Source organism: Hyla sarda, chromosome 6 (genome assembly GCF_029499605.1).
Source record: "Hyla sarda isolate aHylSar1 chromosome 6, aHylSar1.hap1, whole genome shotgun sequence".
Classification (NCBI taxonomy): Eukaryota; Metazoa; Chordata; class Amphibia; order Anura; family Hylidae; genus Hyla; species Hyla sarda.
The window spans coordinates 172121119-172144566 of NC_079194.1; the positions used below are offsets into that span (position 1 = coordinate 172121119).

The following is a 23448-nucleotide window of genomic DNA, read 5'->3' on the forward strand; positions in this document are numbered from 1 at the left end:
TTATATGACAGAGTGGACCTGTCCCCACGCTATGCCTCCCTTATATGACAGAGTGGACCTGTCCCCATGCTATGCCTCTCTTATATGACAGAGTGGACCTCTCCCCACGCAATGCCTCCCTTATATGACAGAGCGGACCTGTCCCCACGCTATGCCTCCCTTATATGACAGTGGACCTGTCCCCACGCTATGCCTCCCTTATATGACAGAGTGGACCTGTCCCCACGCTATGCCTCCCTTATATGACAGAGTGGACCTGTCCCCACGCTATGCCTCCCTTATATGACAGTGGACCTCTCCCCACGCTATGCCTCCCTTATATGACAGAGTGGACCTGTGCCCACGCTATGCCTCCCTTATATGACAGAGTGGACCTGTGCCCACGCTATGCCTCCCTTATATGACAGAGTGGACCTGTCCCCACGCTATGCCTCCCTTATATGACTGAGTGGACCTGTCCCCACGCTATGCCTCCCTTATATGACTGAGTGGACCTGTCCCCACGCTATGCCTCCCTTATATGACAGTGGACCTCTCCCCACGCTATGCCTCCCTTATATGACAGTGGACCTGTCCCCACGCTATGCCTCCCTTATATGACAGTGGACCTGTCCCCACGCTATGCCTCCCTTATATGACAGCGTGGACCTCTCCCCACGCTATGCCTCCCTTATATGACAGAGCGGACCTGTCCCCACGCTATGCCTCCCTTATATGACAGAGCGGACCTGTCCCCACGCTATGCCTCCCTTATATGACAGAGCGGACCTGTCCCCACGCTATGCCTCCCTTATATGACTGAGCGGACCTGTCCCCACGCTATGCCTCCCTTATATGACTGAGTGGACCTGTCCCCACGCTATGCCTCCCTTATATGACTGAGTGGACCTGTCCCCACGCTATGCCTCCCTTATATGACAGAGTGGACCTGTCCCCACGCTATGCCTCCCTTATATGACAGCGGACCTGTCCCCACGCTATGCCTCCCTTATATGACTGAGTGGACCTGTCCCCACGCTATGCCTCCCTTATATGACAGAGTGGACCTGTCCCCACGCTATGCCTCCCTTATATGACAGAGTGGACCTGTCCCCACGCTATGCCTCCCTTATATGACAGCGGACCTGTCCCCACGCTATGCCTCCCTTATATGACAGAGTGGACCTGTCCCCACGCTATGCCTCCCTTATATGACAGAGTGGACCTGTCCCCACGCTATGCCTCCCTTATATGACAGAGTGGACCTGTCCCCACGCTATGCCTCCCTTATATGACAGAGTGGACCTGTCCCCACGCTATGCCTCCCTTATATGACAGAGTGGACCTGTCCCCACGCTATGCCTCCCTTATATGACAGAGTGGACCTGTCCCCACGCTATGCCTCCCTTATATGACAGCGTGGACCTGTCCCCACGCTATGCCTCCCTTATATGACAGAGTGGACCTCTCCCCACGCTATGCCTCCCTTATATGACAGAGTGGACCTGTCCCCACGCTATGCCTCCCTTATATGACAGCGGACCTGTCCCCACGCTATGCCTCCCTTATATGACAGCGGACCTCTCCCCACGCTATGCCTCCCTTATATGACAGCGGACCTGTCCCCACGCTATGCCTCCCTTATATGACAGCGTGGACCTGTCCCCACGCTATGCCTCCCTTATATGACAGCGTGGACCTGTCCCCACGCTATGCCTCCCTTATATGACAGAGTGGACCTGTCCCCACGCTATGCCTCCCTTATATGACAGCGTGGACCTGTCCCCACGCTATGCCTCCCTTATATGACTGAGTGGACCTGTCCCCACGCTATGCCTCCCTCATATGACTGAGCGGACCTGTCCCCACGCTATGCCTCCCTTATATGACAGAGTGGACCTGTCCCCACGCTATGCCTCCCTTATATGACAGAGTGGACCTGTCCCCACGCTATGCCTCCCTTATATGACAGCGGACCTGTCCCCACGCTATGCCTCCCTTATATGACAGCGGACCTGTCCCCACGCTATGCCTCTTATATGACAGCGGACCTGTCCCCACGCTATGCCTCCCTTATATGACAGAGTGGACCTGTCCCCACGCTATGCCTCCCTTATATGACAGCGGACCTGTCCCCACGCTATGCCTCCCTTATATGACAGCGGACCTGTCCCCACGCTATGCCTCCCTTATATGACAGCGGACCTGTCCCCACGCTATGCCTCCCTTATATGACAGCGGACCTGTCCCCACGCTATGCCTCCCTTATATGACAGAGTGGACCTGTCCCCACGCTATGCCTCCCTTATATGACTGAGTGGACCTGTCCCCATGCTATGCCTCCCTTATATGACAGAGTGGACCTGTCCCCACGCTATGCCTCCCTTATATGACAGAGTGGACCTGTCCCCACGCTATGCCTCTCTTATATGACAGAGTGGACCTGTCCCCACGCTATGCCTCCCTTATATGACTGAGTGGACCTGTCCCCACGCTATGCCTCCCTTATATGACAGTGGACCTGTCCCCACGCTATTCCTCCCTTATATGACAGCGGACCTGTCCCCACGCTATGCCTCCCTTATATGACAGCGGACCTCTCCCCACGCTATGCCTCCCTTATATGACAGCGGACCTGTCCCCACGCTATGCCTCCCTTATATGACTGAGTGGACCTGTCCCCACGCTATGCCTCCCTCATATGACAGCGGACCTGTCCCCACGCTATGCCTCCCTTATATGACAGAGTGGACCTGTCCCCACGCTATGCCTCCCTTATATGACAGAGTGGACCTGTCCCCACGCTATGCCTCCCTTATATGACAGCGGACCTGTCCCCTACGCTATGCCTCCCTTATATGACAGCGGACCTGTCCCCACGCTATGCCTCTCTTATATGACAGAGTGGACCTGTCCCCACGCTATGCCTCCCTTATATGACAGCGGACCCTGTCCCCACGCTATGCCTCCCTTATATGACAGCGGACCTGTCCCATGCTATGCCTCCCTTATATGACAGAGTGGACCTGTCCCCACGCTATGCTCCCTTATATGACTGAGTGGACCTGTCCCCATGCTATGCTCCCTTATATGACAGAGTGGACCTGTCCCCACGCTATGCCTCCCTTATATGACAGAGTGGACCTGTCCCCACGCTATGCCTCCCTTATATGACTGAGTGGACCTGTCCCCACGCTATGCCTCCCTTATATGACAGTGGACCTGTCCCCACGCTATTCCTCCTTATATGACAGCGGACCTGTCCCCACGCTATGCCTCCCTTATATGACAGCGACCTCTCCCCACGCTATGCCTCCCTTATATGACAGCGGACCTGTCCCCACGCTATGCCTCCCTTATATGACTGAGTGGACCTGTCCCCACGCTATGCCTCCCTCATATGACAGCGGACCTGTCCCCACGCTATGCCTCCCTTATATGACAGAGTGGACCTGTCCCCACGCTATGCCTCCCTTATATGACAGAGTGGACCTGTCCCCACGCTATGCCTCCCTTATATGACAGCGGACCTGTCCCCACGCTATGCCTCCCTTATATGACAGCGGACCTGTCCCCACGCTATGCCTCTCTTATATGACAGAGTGGACCTGTCCCCACGCTATGCCTCCCTTATATGACAGCGGACCTGTCCCCACGCTATGCCTCCCTTATATGACAGCGGACCTGTCCCCATGCTATGCCTCCCTTATATGACAGAGTGGACCTGTCCCCACGCTATGCCTCCCTTATATGACAGAGTGGACCTGTCCCCACGCTATGCCTCCCTTATATGACTGAGTGGACCTGTCCCCACGCTATGCCTCCCTTATATGACAGTGGACCTGTCCCCACGCTATTCCTCCCTTATATGACAGCGGACCTGTCCCCACGCTATGCCTCCCTTATATGACAGCGGACCTCTCCCCACGCTATGCCTCCCTTATATGACAGCGGACCTGTCCCCACGCTATGCCTCCCTTATATGACAGCGTGGACCTGTCCCCACGCTATGCCTCCCTTATATGACAGCGGACCTGTCCCCACGCTATGCCTCCCTTATATGACTGAGTGGACCTGTCCCCACGCTATGCCTCCCTTATATGACTGAGTGGACCTGTCCCCACGCTATGCCTCCCTTATATGACAGAGTGGACCTGTCCCCACGCTATGCCTCCCTTATATGACAGAGTGGACCTGTCCCCACGCTATGCCTCCCTTATATGACAGTGGACCTGTCCCCACGCTATTCCTCCCTTATATGACAGCGGACCTGTCCCCACGCTATGCCTCCCTTATATGACAGCGGACCTCTCCCCACGCTATGCCTCCCTTATATGACAGAGTGGACCTGTCCCCACGCTATGCCTCCCTTATATGACAGAGTGGACCTGTCCCCACGCTATGCCTCCCTTATATGACAGAGCGGACCTGTCCCCACGCTATGCCTCCCTTATATGACAGTGGACCTCTCCCCACGCTATGCCTCCCTTATATGACAGAGTGGACCTGTCCCCACGCTATGCCTCCCTTATATGACAGAGTGGACCTGTCCCCACGCTATGCCTCCCTTATATGACAGAGTGGACCTGTCCCCATGCTATGCCTCTCTTATATGACAGAGTGGACCTCTCCCCACGCAATGCCTCCCTTATATGACAGAGCGGACCTGTCCCCACGCTATGCCTCCCTTATATGACAGTGGACCTCTCCCCACGCTATGCCTCCCTTATATGACAGTGGACCTCTCCCCACGCTATGCCTCCCTTATATGACAGAGTGGACCTGTGCCCACGCTATGCCTCCCTTATATGACAGAGTGGACCTGTCCCCACGCTATGCCTCCCTTATATGACTGAGTGGACCTGTCCCCACGCTATGCCTCCCTTATATGACTGAGTGGACCTGTCCCCACGCTATGCCTCCCTTATATGACAGTGGACCTCTCCCCACGCTATGCCTCCCTTATATGACAGTGGACCTGTCCCCACGCTATGCCTCCCTTATATGACAGTGGACCTGTCCCCACGCTATGCCTCCCTTATATGACAGAGTGGACCTGTCCCCACGCTATGCCTCCCTTATATGACAGAGCGGACCTGTCCCCACGCTATGCCTCCCTTATATGACAGTGGACCTCTCCCCACGCTATGCCTCCCTTATATGACAGAGTGGACCTGTCCCCACGCTATGCCTCCCTTATATGACAGAGTGGACCTGTCCCCACGCTATGCCTCCCTTATATGACAGAGTGGACCTGTCCCCATGCTATGCCTCTCTTATATGACAGAGTGGACCTCTCCCCACGCAATGCCTCCCTTATATGACAGAGCGGACCTGTCCCCACGCTATGCCTCCCTTATATGACAGTGGACCTGTCCCCACGCTATGCCTCCCTTATATGACAGAGTGGACCTGTCCCCACGCTATGCCTCCCTTATATGACAGAGTGGACCTGTCCCCACGCTATGCCTCCCTTATATGACAGTGGACCTCTCCCCACGCTATGCCTCCCTTATATGACAGAGTGGACCTGTGCCCACGCTATGCCTCCCTTATATGACAGAGTGGACCTGTGCCCACGCTATGCCTCCCTTATATGACAGAGTGGACCTGTCCCCACGCTATGCCTCCCTTATATGACTGAGTGGACCTGTCCCCACGCTATGCCTCCCTTATATGACTGAGTGGACCTGTCCCCACGCTATGCCTCCCTTATATGACAGTGGACCTCTCCCCACGCTATGCCTCCCTTATATGACAGTGGACCTGTCCCCACGCTATGCCTCCCTTATATGACAGTGGACCTGTCCCCACGCTATGCCTCCCTTATATGACAGAGCGGACCTGTCCCCACGCTATGCCTCCCTTATATGACAGAGCGGACCTGTCCCCACGCTATGCCTCCCTTATATGACAGAGCGGACCTGTCCCCACGCTATGCCTCCCTTATATGACTGAGCGGACCTGTCCCCACGCTATGCCTCCCTTATATGACTGAGTGGACCTGTCCCCACGCTATGCCTCCCTTATATGACTGAGTGGACCTGTCCCCACGCTATGCCTCCCTTATATGACAGAGTGGACCTGTCCCCACGCTATGCCTCCCTTATATGACAGAGTGGACCTGTCCCCACGCTATGCCTCCCTTATATGACAGAGTGGACCTGTCCCCACGCTATGCCTCCCTTATATGACAGAGTGGACCTGTCCCCACGCTATGCCTCCCTCATATGACAGCGGACCTGTCCCCACGCTATGCCTCCCTCATATGACAGAGTGGACCTGTCCCCACGCTATGCCTCCCTTATATGACAGAGTGGACCTGTCCCCACGCTATGCCTCCCTTATATGACAGAGTGGACCTGTCCCCACGCTATGCCTCCCTTATATGACAGAGTGGACCTGTCCCCACGCTATGCCTCCCTTATATGACAGAGTGGACCTGTCCCCACGCTATGCCTCCCTTATATGACAGCGGACCTGTCCCCACGCTATGCCTCCCTTATATGACAGAGTGGACCTCTCCCCACGCTATGCCTCCCTTATATGACAGAGTGGACCTGTCCCCACGCTATGCCTCCCTTATATGACAGCGGACCTGTCCCCACGCTATGCCTCCCTTATATGACAGCGGACCTGTCCCCACGCTATGCCTCCCTTATATGACAGAGTGGACCTGTCCCCACGCTATGCCTCCCTTATATGACAGCGGACCTGTCCCCACGCTATGCCTCCCTTATATGACAGCGGACCTGTCCCCACGCTATGCCTCCCTTATATGACTGAGTGGACCTGTCCCCACGCTATGCCTCCCTCATATGACAGCGGACCTGTCCCCACGCTATGCCTCCCTTATATGACAGAGTGGACCTGTCCCCACGCTATGCCTCCCTTATATGACTGAGTGGACCTCTCCCCATGCTATGCCTCCCTTATATGACAGAGCGGACCTGTCCCCACGCTATGCCTCCCTTATATGACAGAGCGGACCTGTCCCCACGCTATGCCTCCCTTATATGACTGAGTGGACCTGTCCCCACGCTATGCCTCCCTTATATGACAGTGGACCTCTCCCCACGCTATGCCTCCCTTATATGACAGCGGACCTGTCCCCACGCTATGCCTCCCTTATATGACAGCGGACCTGTCCCCACGCTATGCCTCCCTTATATGACAGAGCGGACCTGTCCCCACGCTATGCCTCCCTTATATGACAGCGGACCTGTCCCCACGCTATGCCTCCCTTATATGACAGAGTGGACCTGTCCCCACGCTATGCCTCCCTTATATGACAGAGTGGACCTGTCCCCACGCTATGCCTCCCTTATATGACAGAGTGGACCTGTCCCCACGCTATGCCTCCCTTATATGACAGAGTGGACCTGTCCCCACGCTATGCCTCCCTTATATGACAGAGTGGACCTGTCCCCACGCTATGCCTCCCTTATATGACAGAGTGGACCTGTCCCCACGCTATGCCTCCCTTATATGACAGAGTGGACCTGTCCCCACGCTATGCCTCCCTTATATGACAGCGGACCTCTCCCCACGCTATGCCTCCCTTATATGACAGAGTGGACCTGTCCCCACGCTATGCCTCCCTTATATGACAGAGTGGACCTGTCCCCACGCTATGCCTCCCTTATATGACAGAGTGGACCTGTCCCCACGCTATGCCTCCCTTATATGACAGCGGACCTGTCCCCACGCTATGCCTCCCTTATATGACAGCGGACCTCTCCCCACGCTATGCCTCCCTTATATGACAGCGGACCTGTCCCCACGCTATGCCTCCCTTATATGACAGCGGACCTGTCCCCACGCTATGCCTCCCTTATATGACAGCGGACCTGTCCCCACGCTATGCCTCCCTTATATGACAGCGGACCTCTCCCCACGCTATGCCTCCCTTATATGACAGAGTGGACCTGTCCCCACGCTATGCCTCCCTTATATGACAGAGTGGACCTGTCCCCACGCTATGCCTCCCTTATATGACAGAGCGGACCTGTCCCCACGCTATGCCTCCCTTATATGACAGTGGACCTCTCCCCACGCTATGCCTCCCTTATATGACAGAGTGGACCTGTCCCCACGCTATGCCTCCCTTATATGACAGAGTGGACCTGTCCCCACGCTATGCCTCCCTTATATGACAGAGTGGACCTGTCCCCATGCTATGCCTCTCTTATATGACAGAGTGGACCTCTCCCCACGCAATGCCTCCCTTATATGACAGAGCGGACCTCTCCCCACGCTATGCCTCCCTTATATGACAGTGGACCTGTCCCCACGCTATGCCTCCCTTATATGACAGAGTGGACCTGTCCCCACGCTATGCCTCCCTTATATGACAGCGGACCTGTCCCCACGCTATGCCTCCCTTATATGACAGCGGACCTGTCCCCACGCTATGCCTCCCTTATATGACAGAGTGGACCTGTCCCCACGCTATGCCTCCCTTATATGACAGCGGACCTGTCCCCACGCTATGCCTCCCTTATATGACAGCGGACCTGTCCCCACGCTATGCCTCCCTTATATGACTGAGTGGACCTGTCCCCACGCTATGCCTCCCTCATATGACAGCGGACCTGTCCCCACGCTATGCCTCCCTTATATGACAGAGTGGACCTGTCCCCACGCTATGCCTCCCTTATATGACTGAGTGGACCTCTCCCCATGCTATGCCTCCCTTATATGACAGAGCGGACCTGTCCCCACGCTATGCCTCCCTTATATGACAGAGCGGACCTGTCCCCACGCTATGCCTCCCTTATATGACTGAGTGGACCTGTCCCCACGCTATGCCTCCCTTATATGACAGTGGACCTCTCCCCACGCTATGCCTCCCTTATATGACAGCGGACCTGTCCCCACGCTATGCCTCCCTTATATGACAGAGTGGACCTGTCCCCACGCTATGCCTCCCTTATATGACAGCGGACCTGTCCCCACGCTATGCCTCCCTTATATGACAGAGCGGACCTGTCCCCACGCTATGCCTCCCTTATATGACAGTGGACCTCTCCCCACGCTATGCCTCCCTTATATGACAGAGTGGACCTGTCCCCACGCTATGCCTCCCTTATATGACAGAGTGGACCTGTCCCCACGCTATGCCTCCCTTATATGACAGAGTGGACCTGTCCCCACGCTATGCCTCCCTTATATGACAGAGTGGACCTGTCCCCATGCTATGCCTCTCTTATATGACAGAGTGGACCTCTCCCCACGCAATGCCTCCCTTATATGACAGAGCGGACCTGTCCCCACGCTATGCCTCCCTTATATGACAGTGGACCTCTCCCCACGCTATGCCTCCCTTATATGACAGTGGACCTCTCCCCACGCTATGCCTCCCTTATATGACAGAGTGGACCTGTGCCCACGCTATGCCTCCCTTATATGACAGAGTGGACCTGTCCCCACGCTATGCCTCCCTTATATGACTGAGTGGACCTGTCCCCACGCTATGCCTCCCTTATATGACTGAGTGGACCTGTCCCCACGCTATGCCTCCCTTATATGACAGTGGACCTCTCCCCACGCTATGCCTCCCTTATATGACAGTGGACCTGTCCCCACGCTATGCCTCCCTTATATGACAGTGGACCTGTCCCCACGCTATGCCTCCCTTATATGACAGAGTGGACCTGTCCCCACGCTATGCCTCCCTTATATGACAGAGCGGACCTGTCCCCACGCTATGCCTCCCTTATATGACAGAGTGGACCTGTCCCCACGCTATGCCTCCCTTATATGACAGTGGACCTCTCCCCACGCTATGCCTCCCTTATATGACAGAGTGGACCTGTCCCCACGCTATGCCTCCCTTATATGACAGAGTGGACCTGTCCCCACGCTATGCCTCCCTTATATGACAGAGTGGACCTGTCCCCATGCTATGCCTCTCTTATATGACAGAGTGGACCTCTCCCCACGCAATGCCTCCCTTATATGACAGAGCGGACCTGTCCCCACGCTATGCCTCCCTTATATGACAGTGGACCTGTCCCCACGCTATGCCTCCCTTATATGACAGAGTGGACCTGTCCCCACGCTATGCCTCCCTTATATGACAGTGGACCTCTCCCCACGCTATGCCTCCCTTATATGACAGAGTGGACCTGTGCCCACGCTATGCCTCCCTTATATGACAGAGTGGACCTGTGCCCACGCTATGCCTCCCTTATATGACAGAGTGGACCTGTCCCCACGCTATGCCTCCCTTATATGACTGAGTGGACCTGTCCCCACGCTATGCCTCCCTTATATGACTGAGTGGACCTGTCCCCACGCTATGCCTCCCTTATATGACAGTGGACCTCTCCCCACGCTATGCCTCCCTTATATGACAGTGGACCTGTCCCCACGCTATGCCTCCCTTATATGACAGTGGACCTGTCCCCACGCTATGCCTCCCTTATATGACAGCGTGGACCTCTCCCCACGCTATGCCTCCCTTATATGACAGAGCGGACCTGTCCCCACGCTATGCCTCCCTTATATGACAGAGCGGACCTGTCCCCACGCTATGCCTCCCTTATATGACAGAGCGGACCTGTCCCCACGCTATGCCTCCCTTATATGACTGAGCGGACCTGTCCCCACGCTATGCCTCCCTTATATGACTGAGTGGACCTGTCCCCACGCTATGCCTCCCTTATATGACTGAGTGGACCTGTCCCCACGCTATGCCTCCCTTATATGACAGAGTGGACCTGTCCCCACGCTATGCCTCCCTTATATGACAGCGGACCTGTCCCCACGCTATGCCTCCCTTATATGACTGAGTGGACCTGTCCCCACGCTATGCCTCCCTTATATGACAGAGTGGACCTGTCCCCACGCTATGCCTCCCTTATATGACAGCGGACCTGTCCCCACGCTATGCCTCCCTTATATGACAGAGTGGACCTGTCCCCACGCTATGCCTCCCTTATATGACAGAGTGGACCTGTCCCCACGCTATGCCTCCCTTATATGACAGAGTGGACCTGTCCCCACGCTATGCCTCCCTTATATGACAGAGTGGACCTGTCCCCACGCTATGCCTCCCTTATATGACAGAGTGGACCTGTCCCCACGCTATGCCTCCCTTATATGACAGAGTGGACCTGTCCCCACGCTATGCCTCCCTTATATGACAGCGGACCTGTCCCCACGCTATGCCTCCCTTATATGACAGAGTGGACCTCTCCCCACGCTATGCCTCCCTTATATGACAGAGTGGACCTGTCCCCACGCTATGCCTCCCTTATATGACAGCGGACCTGTCCCCACGCTATGCCTCCCTTATATGACAGCGGACCTCTCCCCACGCTATGCCTCCCTTATATGACAGGGGACCTGTCCCCACGCTATGCCTCCCTTATATGACAGCATGGACCTGTCCCCACGCTATGCCTCCCTTATATGACAGTGGACCTGTCCCCACGCTATGCCTCCCTTATATGACAGAGTGGACCTGTCCCCACGCTATGCCTCCCTTATATGACAGCGGACCTGTCCCCACGCTATGCCTCCCTTATATGACTGAGTGGACCTGTCCCCACGCTATGCCTCCCTCATATGACAGCGGACCTGTCCCCACGCTATGCCTCCCTTATATGACAGAGTGGACCTGTCCCCACGCTATGCCTCCCTTATATGACAGAGTGGACCTGTCCCCACGCTATGCCTCCCTTATATGACAGCGGACCTGTCCCCACGCTATGCCTCCCTTATATGACAGCGGACCTGTCCCCACGCTATGCCTCTTATATGACAGCGGACCTGTCCCCACGCTATGCCTCCCTTATATGACAGAGTCGACCTGTCCCCACGCTATGCCTCCCTTATATGACAGCGGACCTGTCCCCACGCTATGCCTCCCTTATATGACAGCGGACCTGTCCCCACGCTATGCCTCCCTTATATGACAGCGGACCTGTCCCCACGCTATGCCTCCCTTATATGACAGCGGACCTGTCCCCACGCTATGCCTCCCTTATATGACAGAGTGGACCTGTCCCCACGCTATGCCTCCCTTATATGACTGAGTGGACCTGTCCCCACGCTATGCCTCCCTTATATGACAGAGTGGACCTGTCCCCACGCTATGCCTCCCTTATATGACAGAGTGGACCTGTCCCCACGCTATGCCTCTCTTATATGACAGAGTGGACCTGTCCCCACGCTATGCCTCCCTTATATGACTGAGTGGACCTGTCCCCACGCTATGCCTCCCTTATATGACAGCGGACCTGTCCCCACGCTATGCCTCCCTTATATGACAGCGGACCTCTCCCCACGCTATGCCTCCCTTATATGACAGCGGACCTGTCCCCACGCTATGCCTCCCTTATATGACTGAGTGGACCTGTCCCCACGCTATGCCTCCCTCATATGACAGCGGACCTGTCCCCACGCTATGCCTCCCTTATATGACAGAGTGGACCTGTCCCCACGCTATGCCTCCCTTATATGACAGAGTGGACCTGTCCCCACGCTATGCCTCCCTTATATGACAGCGGACCTGTCCCCACGCTATGCCTCCCTTATATGACAGCGGACCTGTCCCCACGCTATGCCTCTCTTATATGACAGAGTGGACCTGTCCCCACGCTATGCCTCCCTTATATGACAGCGGACCTGTCCCCACGCTATGCCTCCCTTATATGACAGCGGACCTGTCCCCATGCTATGCCTCCCTTATATGACTGAGTGGACCTGTCCCCATGCTATGCCTCCCTTATATGACAGAGTGGACCTGTCCCCACGCTATGCCTCCCTTATATGACAGAGTGGACCTGTCCCCACGCTATGCCTCCCTTATATGACTGAGTGGACCTGTCCCCACGCTATGCCTCCCTTATATGACAGTGGACCTGTCCCCACGCTATTCCTCCCTTATATGACAGCGGACCTGTCCCCACGCTATGCCTCCCTTATATGACAGCGGACCTCTCCCCACGCTATGCCTCCCTTATATGACAGCGGACCTGTCCCCACGCTATGCCTCCCTTATATGACTGAGTGGACCTGTCCCCACGCTATGCCTCCCTCATATGACAGCGGACCTGTCCCCACGCTATGCCTCCCTCATATGACAGAGTGGACCTGTCCCCACGCTATGCCTCCCTTATATGACAGAGTGGACCTGTCCCCACGCTATGCCTCCCTTATATGACAGCGGACCTGTCCCCACGCTATGCCTCCCTTATATGACAGCGGACCTGTCCCCACGCTATGCCTCTCTTATATGACAGAGTGGACCTGTCCCCACGCTATGCCTCCCTTATATGACAGCGGACCTGTCCCCACGCTATGCCTCCCTTATATGACAGCGGACCTGTCCCCATGCTATGCCTCCCTTATATGACAGAGTGGACCTGTCCCCACGCTATGCCTCCCTTATATGACAGAGTGGACCTGTCCCCACGCTATGCCTCCCTTATATGACTGAGTGGACCTGTCCCCACGCTATGCCTCCCTTATATGACAGTGGACCTGTCCCCACGCTATTCCTCCCTTATATGACAGCGGACCTGTCCCCACGCTATGCCTCCCTTATATGACAGCGGACCTCTCCCCACGCTATGCCTCCCTTATATGACAGCGGACCTGTCCCCACGCTATGCCTCCCTTATATGACAGCGTGGACCTGTCCCCACGCTATGCCTCCCTTATATGACAGCGGACCTGTCCCCACGCTATGCCTCCCTTATATGACTGAGTGGACCTGTCCCCACGCTATGCCTCCCTTATATGACTGAGTGGACCTGTCCCCACGCTATGCCTCCCTTATATGACAGAGTGGACCTGTCCCCACGCTATGCCTCCCTTATATGACAGAGTGGACCTGTCCCCACGCTATGCCTCCCTTATATGACAGTGGACCTGTCCCCACGCTATTCCTCCCTTATATGACAGCGGACCTGTCCCCACGCTATGCCTCCCTTATATGACAGCGGACCTCTCCCCACGCTATGCCTCCCTTATATGACAGCGGACCTGTCCCCACGCTATGCCTCCCTTATATGACAGCGTGGACCTGTCCCCACGCTATGCCTCCCTTATATGACAGAGTGGACCTGTCCCCACGCTATGCCTCCCTTATATGACAGTGGACCTGTCCCCACGCTATGCCTCCCTTATATGACTGAGTGGACCTGTCCCCACGCTATGCCTCCCTTATATGACTGAGTGGACCTGTCCCCACGCTATGCCTCCCTTATATGACTGAGTGGACCTGTCCCCACGCTATGCCTCCCTTATATGACAGAGTGGACCTGTCCCCACGCTATGCCTCCCTTATATGACAGAGTGGACCTGTCCCCACGCTATGCCTCCCTTATATGACAGAGTGGACCTGTCCCCACGCTATGCCTCCCTTATATGACAGCGGACCTGTCCCCACGCTATGCCTCCCTTATATGACAGCGGACCTGTCCCCACGCTATGCCTCCCTTATATGACAGCGTGGACCTGTCCCCACGCTATGCCTCCCTTATATGACAGCGTGGACCTGTCCCCACGCTATGCCTCCCTTATATGACAGTGGACCTGTCCCCACGCTATGCCTCCCTTATGTGACAGCGGACCTGTCCCCACGCTATGCCTCCCTTATGTGACAGCGGACCTGTCCCCACGCTATGCCTCTCTTATATGACAGCGGACCTGTCCCCACGCTATGCCTCCCTTATATGACAGAGTGGACCTGTCCCCACGCTATGCCTCCCTTATATGACAGAGTGGACCTGTCCCCACGCTATGCCTCCCTTATATGACAGTGTACCTGTCCCCACGCTATGCCTCCCTTATATGACAGCGGACCTGTCCCCACACTATGCCTCTCTTATATGACAGCGGACCTGTCCCCACGCTATGCCTCCCTTATATGACAGCGGACCTGTCCCCACGCTATGCCTCCCTTATATGACAGCGGACCTGTCCCCACGCTATGCCTCCCTTATATGACAGTGGACCTGTCCCCACGCTATGCCTCCCTTATATGACAGTGGACCTGTCCCCACGCTATGCCTCCCTTATATGACAGTGGACCTGTCCCCACGCTATGCCTCCCTTATATGACAGTGGACCTGTCCCCACGCTATGCCTCCCTTATATGACAGCGGACCTGTCCCCACGCTATGCCTCTCTTATATGACAGTGGACCTGTCCCCACGCTATGCCTCCCTTATATGACAGCGGACCTGTCCCCACGCTATGCCTCCCTTATATGACAGCGGACCTGTCCCCACGCTATGCCTCCCTTATATGACAGCGGACCTGTCCCCACGCTATGCCTCCCTTATGACAGCAGACCTGTCCCCACGCTATGCCTCCCTTATATGACAGAGTGGACCTGTCCCCACGCTATGCCTCCCTTATATGACAGAGTGGACCTGTCCCCACGCTATGCCTCCCTTATATGACAGAGTGGACCTGTCCCCACGCTATGCCTCCCTTATATGACAGCGGACCTGTCCCCACGCTATGCCTCCCTTATATGACAGCGGACCTGTCCCCACGCTATGCCTCCCTTATATGACAGCGGACCTCTCCCCATGCTATGCCTCCCTTATATGACAGCGTGGACCTGTCCCCACGCTATGCCTCCCTTATATGACAGAGTGGACCTGTCCCCACGCTATGCCTCCCTTATATGACAGCGTGGACCTGTCCCCACGCTATGCCTCCCTTATATGACAGAGTGGACCTGTCCCCACGCTATGCCTCCCTTATATGACAGAGTGGACCTGTCCCCACGCTATGCCTCCCTTATATGACAGCGGACCTGTCCCCACGCTATGCCTCCCTTATATGACAGCGGACCTGTCCCCACGCTATGCCTCCCTTATATGACAGCGGACCTGTCCCCACGCTATGCCTCCCTTATATGACAGCGGACCTGTCCCCACGCTATGCCTCCCTTATATGACAGCGTGGACCTGTCCCCACGCTATGCCTCCCTTATATGACAGCGTGGACCTCTCCCCACGCTATGCCTCCCTTATATGACAGCGGACCTCTCCCCACGCTATGCCTCCCTTATATGACAGCGTGGACCTGTCCCCACGCTATGCCTCCCTTATATGACAGCGTGGACCTGTCCCCACGCTATGCCTCCCTTATATGACAGTGGACCTGTCCCCACGCTATGCCTCCCTTATGTGACAGCGGACCTGTCCCCACGCTATGCCTCCCTTATGTGACAGCGGACCTGTCCCCACGCTATGCCTCTCTTATATGACAGCGGACCTGTCCCCACGCTATGCCTCTCTTATATGACAGCGGACCTGTCCCCACGCTATGCCTCCCTTATATGACAGAGTGGACCTGTCCCCACGCTATGCCTCCCTTATATGACAGAGTGGACCTGTCCCCACGCTATGCCTCCCTTATGTGACAGTGGACCTGTCCCCACGCTATGCCTCCCTTATGTGACAGTGTACCTGTCCCCACGCTATGCCTCCCTTATATGACAGCGGACCTGTCCCCACACTATGCCTCTCTTATATGACAGCGGACCTGTCCCCACGCTATGCCTCCCTTATATGACAGCGGACCTGTCCCCACGCTATGCCTCCCTTATATGACAGCGGACCTGTCCCCACGCTATGCCTCCCTTATATGACAGTGGACCTGTCCCCACGCTATGCCTCCCTTATATGACAGTGGACCTGTCCCCACGCTATGCCTCCCTTATATGACAGTGGACCTGTCCCCACGCTATGCCTCCCTTATATGACAGTGGACCTGTCCCCACGCTATGCCTCCCTTATATGACAGAGCGGACCTGTCCCCACGCTATGCCTCCCTTATATGACAGAGCGGACCTGTCCCCACGCTATGCCTCCCTTATATGACAGAGCGGACCTGTCCCCACGCTATGCCTCCCTTATATGACAGAGCGGACCTGTCCCCACGCTATGCCTCCCTTATATGACAGAACGGACCTGTCCCCACGCTATGCCTCCCTTATATGACAGAGTGGACCTGTCCCCACGCTATGCCTCCCTTATATGACAGAGCGGACCTGTCCCCACGCTATGCCTCCCTTATATGACAGCGGACCTGTCCCCATGCTATGCCTCCCTTATATGACAGCGGACCTGTCCCCATGCTATGCCTCCCTTATATGACAGAGTGGACCTGTCCCCACGCTATGCCTCCCTTATATGACAGAGTGGACCTGTCCCCACGCTATGCCTCCCTTCTATGACAGCGGACCTGTCCCCATGCTATGCCTCCCTTATATGACAGCGGACCTGTCCCCATGCTATGCCTCCCTTATATAAGAGTTGACTTATCCTCACACGACATTACCCTAGAGCGAATTATCCTCATACTATGGGGTACATTAAAAGGGGCAGAGAGCCACACGACAAAGAAAAAATAAAATTCTAGCTCTGTACAAATCACTTATTAGACCACACATGGAATACTGTCTACAGTACTGGGCACCAAGAAAGATCAGATCTGAAGCTGGAGAGGGTTCAAAGACAGGCAACCAGAGTAAGGCCCCTTTCTCACTACCATTGCGCCCCGTCAATAACTGCCATCAAACTCTTATTTTTTGGACTTTGATGGCCGTCATTTTGACGGGTCATAACGGGCAATAACAGGTCCTGATGTATCCCATTATAGTCAATAGGATCCGTTGGTTGCTGCTATTTTCAGAAAGAATAGTGGGAGAAAGACAATTTTTTCTCACGCTAGTCGGGATCATAAAATACTGGGCTTCACACTGCCGGAGACAAATGCCAGTGTGAATGTAGCCTTAAAAGGGGAATGGGAGGACTACAGTATCAGAATTAGGGTTATTTAGATGAAAAGACGACGCAGCACAAACGAATGGTGTATTTGTTTTTAAAATTTATGAACATGGGGTGGGAAGTCGGCCGCAGCGCTCTGTCCCCACATCAGGGAACTAATCGTATAGTCTTGGCTGTAAATGTTGGCACCCCTGAAATTTTTAACCCCTTAAGGACTCAGGGTTTTTCCGTTTTTGCACTTTCGTTTTTTCCTCCTTACCTTTTAAAAATCATAACCCTCTCAATTTTCCACCTAAAAATCCATATTATGGCTTATTTTTTGCGTTACCAATTCTACTTTGCAGCGACATTAGTCATTTTACCCAAAAATGCACGGCGAAACGGAAAAAAAAATCATTGTGCGACAAAATCGAAGAAAAAACGCCATTTTGTAACTTTTGGGGGCTTCCGTTTCTACGCAGTGCATATTTCGGTAAAAATGACACCTTATCATTATTCTGTAGGTCCATACGGTTAACATAATACCCTACTTATATAGGTTTGATTTTGTGGCACTTCTGGAAAAAATCATAACTACATGCAGGAAAATTTATACGTTTAATAATGTCCTCTTCTGACCCCTATAACTTTTTTATTTTTCCACATACAGGGCGGTATGAGGACTCCTTTTTTGCGCCGTGATCTGAAGTTTTTATCGGTATGATTTTTGTTTTGATCTGACTTTTTGATCACTTTTTATTCATTTTTTAATGGTATAAAAAGTGACCAAAATACGCTTTTTTGGACTTTGGAATTTCTTTGTGCGTACGCCATTGACCGTGCGGTTTAATTAATGATATATTTTTATAGTTCGGACATTTACGCACGCGGCGATACCACATATGTTTATTTAAATTTTTTTTTACACTGTTATTTTTTTTTTATGGGAAAAGGGGGGTGATTCAAACTTTTATTAGGGAAGGGGTTAAATGACCTTAACACTTTTTTTTTACTTTTTTTTTGCAGTGTTATAGGTCCCATAGGGACCTATAACACTGCACACACTGATCTCTCATCCTGATCACAGGCGTGTATTAACACGCCTGTGATCAGTGTTATCGGCGCTTGACTGCTCCTGCCTGGATCTCAGGCACGGAGCAGTTATTCGCCGATCGGACACCGAGGAGGCAGGTAAGGGCCCCCTCCAGTGTCCTGTCAGCTGTTCGGGACGCCGAGATTCCACCGCGGCGGTCCCCAACAGCCCGACTGATCAGACGGGTCACTTTCTCTTTCACTTTAGAAGCGGCGGTCAGCTATGACCGCCGCTTCTAAAAGGTTAATACAGCACATCGCCGCGATCGGCGATGTGTGGTATTAGCCGCGGGTCCCGGCCGTTGATGAGCGCCGGGACCAACGCGATATGATGCGAGATCGCGGCGCGATCCCACTTCATATCGCGGGAGTCGGCGCAGGACGTAAATATACGTCCTGCGTCGTTAAGGGGTTAAAGAAAATTAAGTATTTCTCACAGAAAAGGATTGCAGTAACACATGTTTTGCTGTACAAGTTTATTTCATTTGTGTGTATTGGAACTAAACCAAAAAAGAGGAAAAAACGCAAATTGGACATAATGTCACACCAAACTCCAAAAATGGGCTGGACAAAATTATTGGCACCCTTAACTTAATATTTCGTTGCACACCCTTTGGAAAAATAATCGCTTCCTATAACCATCAATAAGCTTCTTACACCTCTCAGCCGGAATGTTGGATCACTCTTCCTTTGCAAACTGCTCCAGGTCTCTCTTATTGGAAGGGCGCCTTTTCCCAACAGCAATTTTAAGATCTCTCCACAGGTGTTCAATGGGATTTAGATCTGGACTCATTGCTGGTCACTTCAGAACTCTCCAGCGCTTTGTTGCCATCCATTTCTGGGTGCTTTTTGACGTATGTTTGGGGTCATTGTCCTGCTGGAAGACTCAAGATCTGGGATGCAAACCCAGCTTTCTGAAATTGGGCTGTACAGTGAGAACCAAAATCCATTGGTAATCCTCAGATTTCATGATGCCTTGCACACATTCAAGGCACCCAGTGCCAGAGGCAGCAAAACAACCCAAAAACATCATTGAACCTCCACCATACTTCACTGTAGGTACTGTGATCTTTTTTTTTGTAGGCCTCATTCCTTTTTCGGTAAACAGTAGAATGATGTGCTTTACCAAAAAGCTCCATCTTAGTCTCATCTGTCCACAAGACGTTTTCCCAGAAGGATTTTGGCTTACTAAAGTTCATTTTGGCAAAATGTACTTTCATTTTTTTATGTCTGTGTCAGCAGTGAGGTCCTCCTGGGTCTCCTGCCATAGTGTTTAATTTAATTTAAATGTCAACGGATAGTTCGCACTGACACTGATACTCCTGCAAGACAGCTTGAAGATCTTTGGAACTTGTTTGGGGCTGCTTATCCACCATCCGGAGTATCCTGCGTTGACACGTTTCATCAATCTTTTTCTTCCATCTCAGATTAGCTACAGTGCCATGGGTTGCAAACTTCTTGATAATATTGCGCACTGTGGACAAAGGCAAATCTAGATCTCTGGAGATGGACTTGTAACCTTGGAATTGTTGATATTTTCCCACAATTTTGGTTCTTAAGTCCTCAGACAATTCTTTTCTCCTCTTTCTGTTGTCCTGCTCTTACACACAGACACACAATGCAAAGACCAAGTGAACTTCTCTCCTTTTTATCTGCTTTCAGGTGTGCTTTTTATATCGCCCACACCTGTTACTTGCCCCAGGTGAGTTTAAAGGAGCATCACATGCTTGAAACAATCTTATTTTTCCACAATTTTGAAAGGGTGCCAATAATTTTGTCCAGACCATTTTTGGAGTTTTGTGTGACATTATGTCCAATTTGCTTTTTTTCCCTCCATTTTTTTGGTTTATTTCCAATACACACAAAGGGAATAAAAACATGTGTATAGCGCATGGAAAAGGTATAACCTGGAAAACATGAATACAGTCCTAGGGAGAGAGTCTCCAGCCCACCGGAGCACCTGAAAGCTGAGGTAATTCATGCAGGCTAAAGTCAGCAACCGCCGAGCCGAGAAGTTCGTGACGAATCGTATCACGGTAACTTCGCTCATCTCTTACTCTAACTGCATTTCATTTTCTTGAAATATTTCAGAGGTGCCAATATTTACGGCCATGACTGTATGTTACCTGCAGGCACTGCTCTGCTTCTCCTCATGTGAGCGCTGCACATTCTCCCCACTTCGGGAAATGAAGGATTTGTGAGCCACGTGCGCAGGGCTTCTGATCTGATCAGAGAACAGAAGCTGTCCCCTCTCTTCAAGCGCTGAAAACTTGTGAGCCGCTGGCTTTCAGCGTTTGCAGGGGGAGGTGACAGCTTTCATTCTCAGATCAGAAGCCCTGCGCCCGTGGCTCACTAATCATTCATTTCCCGAAGTGGGGGGGATGTGTAGCGCTCACATGAGGAGAAGCAGAGCAATGTCCGCGAGTCATATATGATTAGTTCCCTGATATGGGGACAACGCGCTGCGGCTGATAATTCATTCGGGGGCCCGACTGGTATTGTGGTATATGAAAAAAAAACACACCGGTATTTGGTATGAACCGGTATAATGCCCAGCACTACCATTATATAGATTTGTAATATACATTGGTTAATGTGTATATTTTTGTCCCCACAGCTATTGCCTGTGTGTCTCTGTGAGGAGTCCAAATACAGGAAGTGAGGGTGGACAGGCAGGGCTCTGTGCGCTGGGGCTCTATAACATGCTTCCAGCTCACACATCAGAATGAATGACAAGCCAGGATCTTGCACAGAGCCTTGCTTCTCCTACCCTCACTTCCTGTATTAGGACTCCTCATAGAGACACACATGCAATAGCTGCAGGGACACCATTTTTTTTTTCACCCTAAAATATACACATTTTTTAACCAATGTATAACAGATAGACTTTGTCTCATGCAAAAAACGTATCCCCGTCTGTTAGATGTTACCTGCACATTGTAGCAAACAGGAAAAAGATTTGTGCTGTGAGAAGTATTCTTTCGATAACTTAGATTTTGCTTCTTCAGCTACTGGAAGAAAATGATCAACTTATTCGCTGCATTGTGGAATATCAAAGCAAAGGTAGAGCGGCAGAGTGTTCACAGTAAGTCCTGTGTCTATCACGTATTAAAGGGGCAGCTGGGTTTTCTCAACACAAAGAAAACTGCAATTGGGCTGCATTTACACATGACAACCTGATGCCATGCGGTAATGAATGTTCTGAGTGTGTTTGTTGTCCATACGGTTTGAGAATCACTTGTTTCTCTTATCAAGGTGCCAATACACCTTAGAAGGACGGATTTACTCAGCAGAATTTCTGTGCTGAATTCTGCATTCATTCATAGCCTATTCACTTCACTGGAATTCCTGCAGTGAAAATTCTGCTGTGTGAATGGGACAGCGGATTCCTGTTGAATTTATAGCCAATACACTTCATGCAGAATTCAATGTAGAAATTCTGCCGTGTGAATCCGGCCAGAAGCTGAAATGGCTATACTTCCCAAACTACCCATAAACTCCAGGCTGATCTTTCTTGTGTTTTTTTGGGAGCGGGAGAAGTTGCTGCTAAACCACTAATAGAGAAACAGAAGATAAGTCTTGTTGAATTCTAACATGACCCTCCATTCCGTCCGTTGCAAAGGCAATACTTAAGGTGTGACCCCCATTTGAACATTACTTAACCCCTTAAGGACTCAGCCCATTTTGGCCTTAAGGACGCAGACAATTTAATTTTTACGTTTTAGTTTTTTCCTCCTCGCCTTCAAAAAATCATAACTCTTTTATATTTTCATCCACAGACTAGTATGAGGGCTTGTTTTTTGTGCAACCAGTTGTCTGTTGTAATGCCATCACTCACTTTACCATTAAATGTATGGCGCAACCAAACAAATACTATTTGTGTTGTGAAATTAAAAAGAAAACAGCAATTTTGTTAATTTTGGGAGGTTTTGTTTTCACGGCGTAAAATTGACATGTGTTCTATATTCTTTAGGTCAATACGATTAAAATGATACCCATGATAACTTACTTTTCTATTACTGTTGCTCTTAAAAAAAATCGCAAACTTTTTAACCAAATTAGTATGTTTAAAATCCCCCTATTTTGAAGACCTATAACTTTTTAATTTTTCCGTATAAGCGGCGGTATGTGGGCTCATTTTTTTTGCGCCGTGATCTGTACTTTTTATTGATACCATATTTGCTTATATTGAACTTTTTAATCCATTTTTTATAAAAAATTTTGGGAATAAAATGTTATAAAAAAAGCATCTATTTTGGACTTTTTATTTTTACGTTCACGCTGTTCACCGTACGGTATCATTAACATTTTATTTTAATAGTTCAGATATTTACGCACGTGGCAATACCAAATATGTATATAAAATATTTTTTTAACACTTTTTGGGGGTGAAATAGGGAAAATGGGACAATTTACGTTTTTATTGAGGGAGGGGGTTTTTCACATGTTTTTTACTTTTATTTTTACACTCTTATAGTCCCCATAGGGGACTATTTATAGCAATCACTCGATTGCTAATTCTGTTCAGTGCTATGTATAGGACATAGCCCTGATCAGGGTTATCGGTCATCTTCTGCTCTGGTCTGCGGGAAGGCAAATCAGAGCAGAAGACTCCGGGAAGGCAGCGGAGCCA

General features: G+C 52.1%; 1 protein-coding gene across 2 annotated transcripts in view; it reads left to right on the forward strand.

Annotated features, from left to right (window-relative positions):
- SS18L2 (SS18 like 2) overlaps positions 1-23448 on the forward strand; it is a 51767-nt gene that overhangs the window by 22988 nt on the left and 5331 nt on the right. For both annotated transcript variants that reach the window (XM_056525808.1, XM_056525809.1), the window contains exon 2: positions 21824-21900. In XM_056525808.1, the coding sequence (XP_056381783.1) occupies positions 21824-21900 (77 nt within the window). The remainder of the gene's footprint in view (positions 1-21823; positions 21901-23448) is intronic.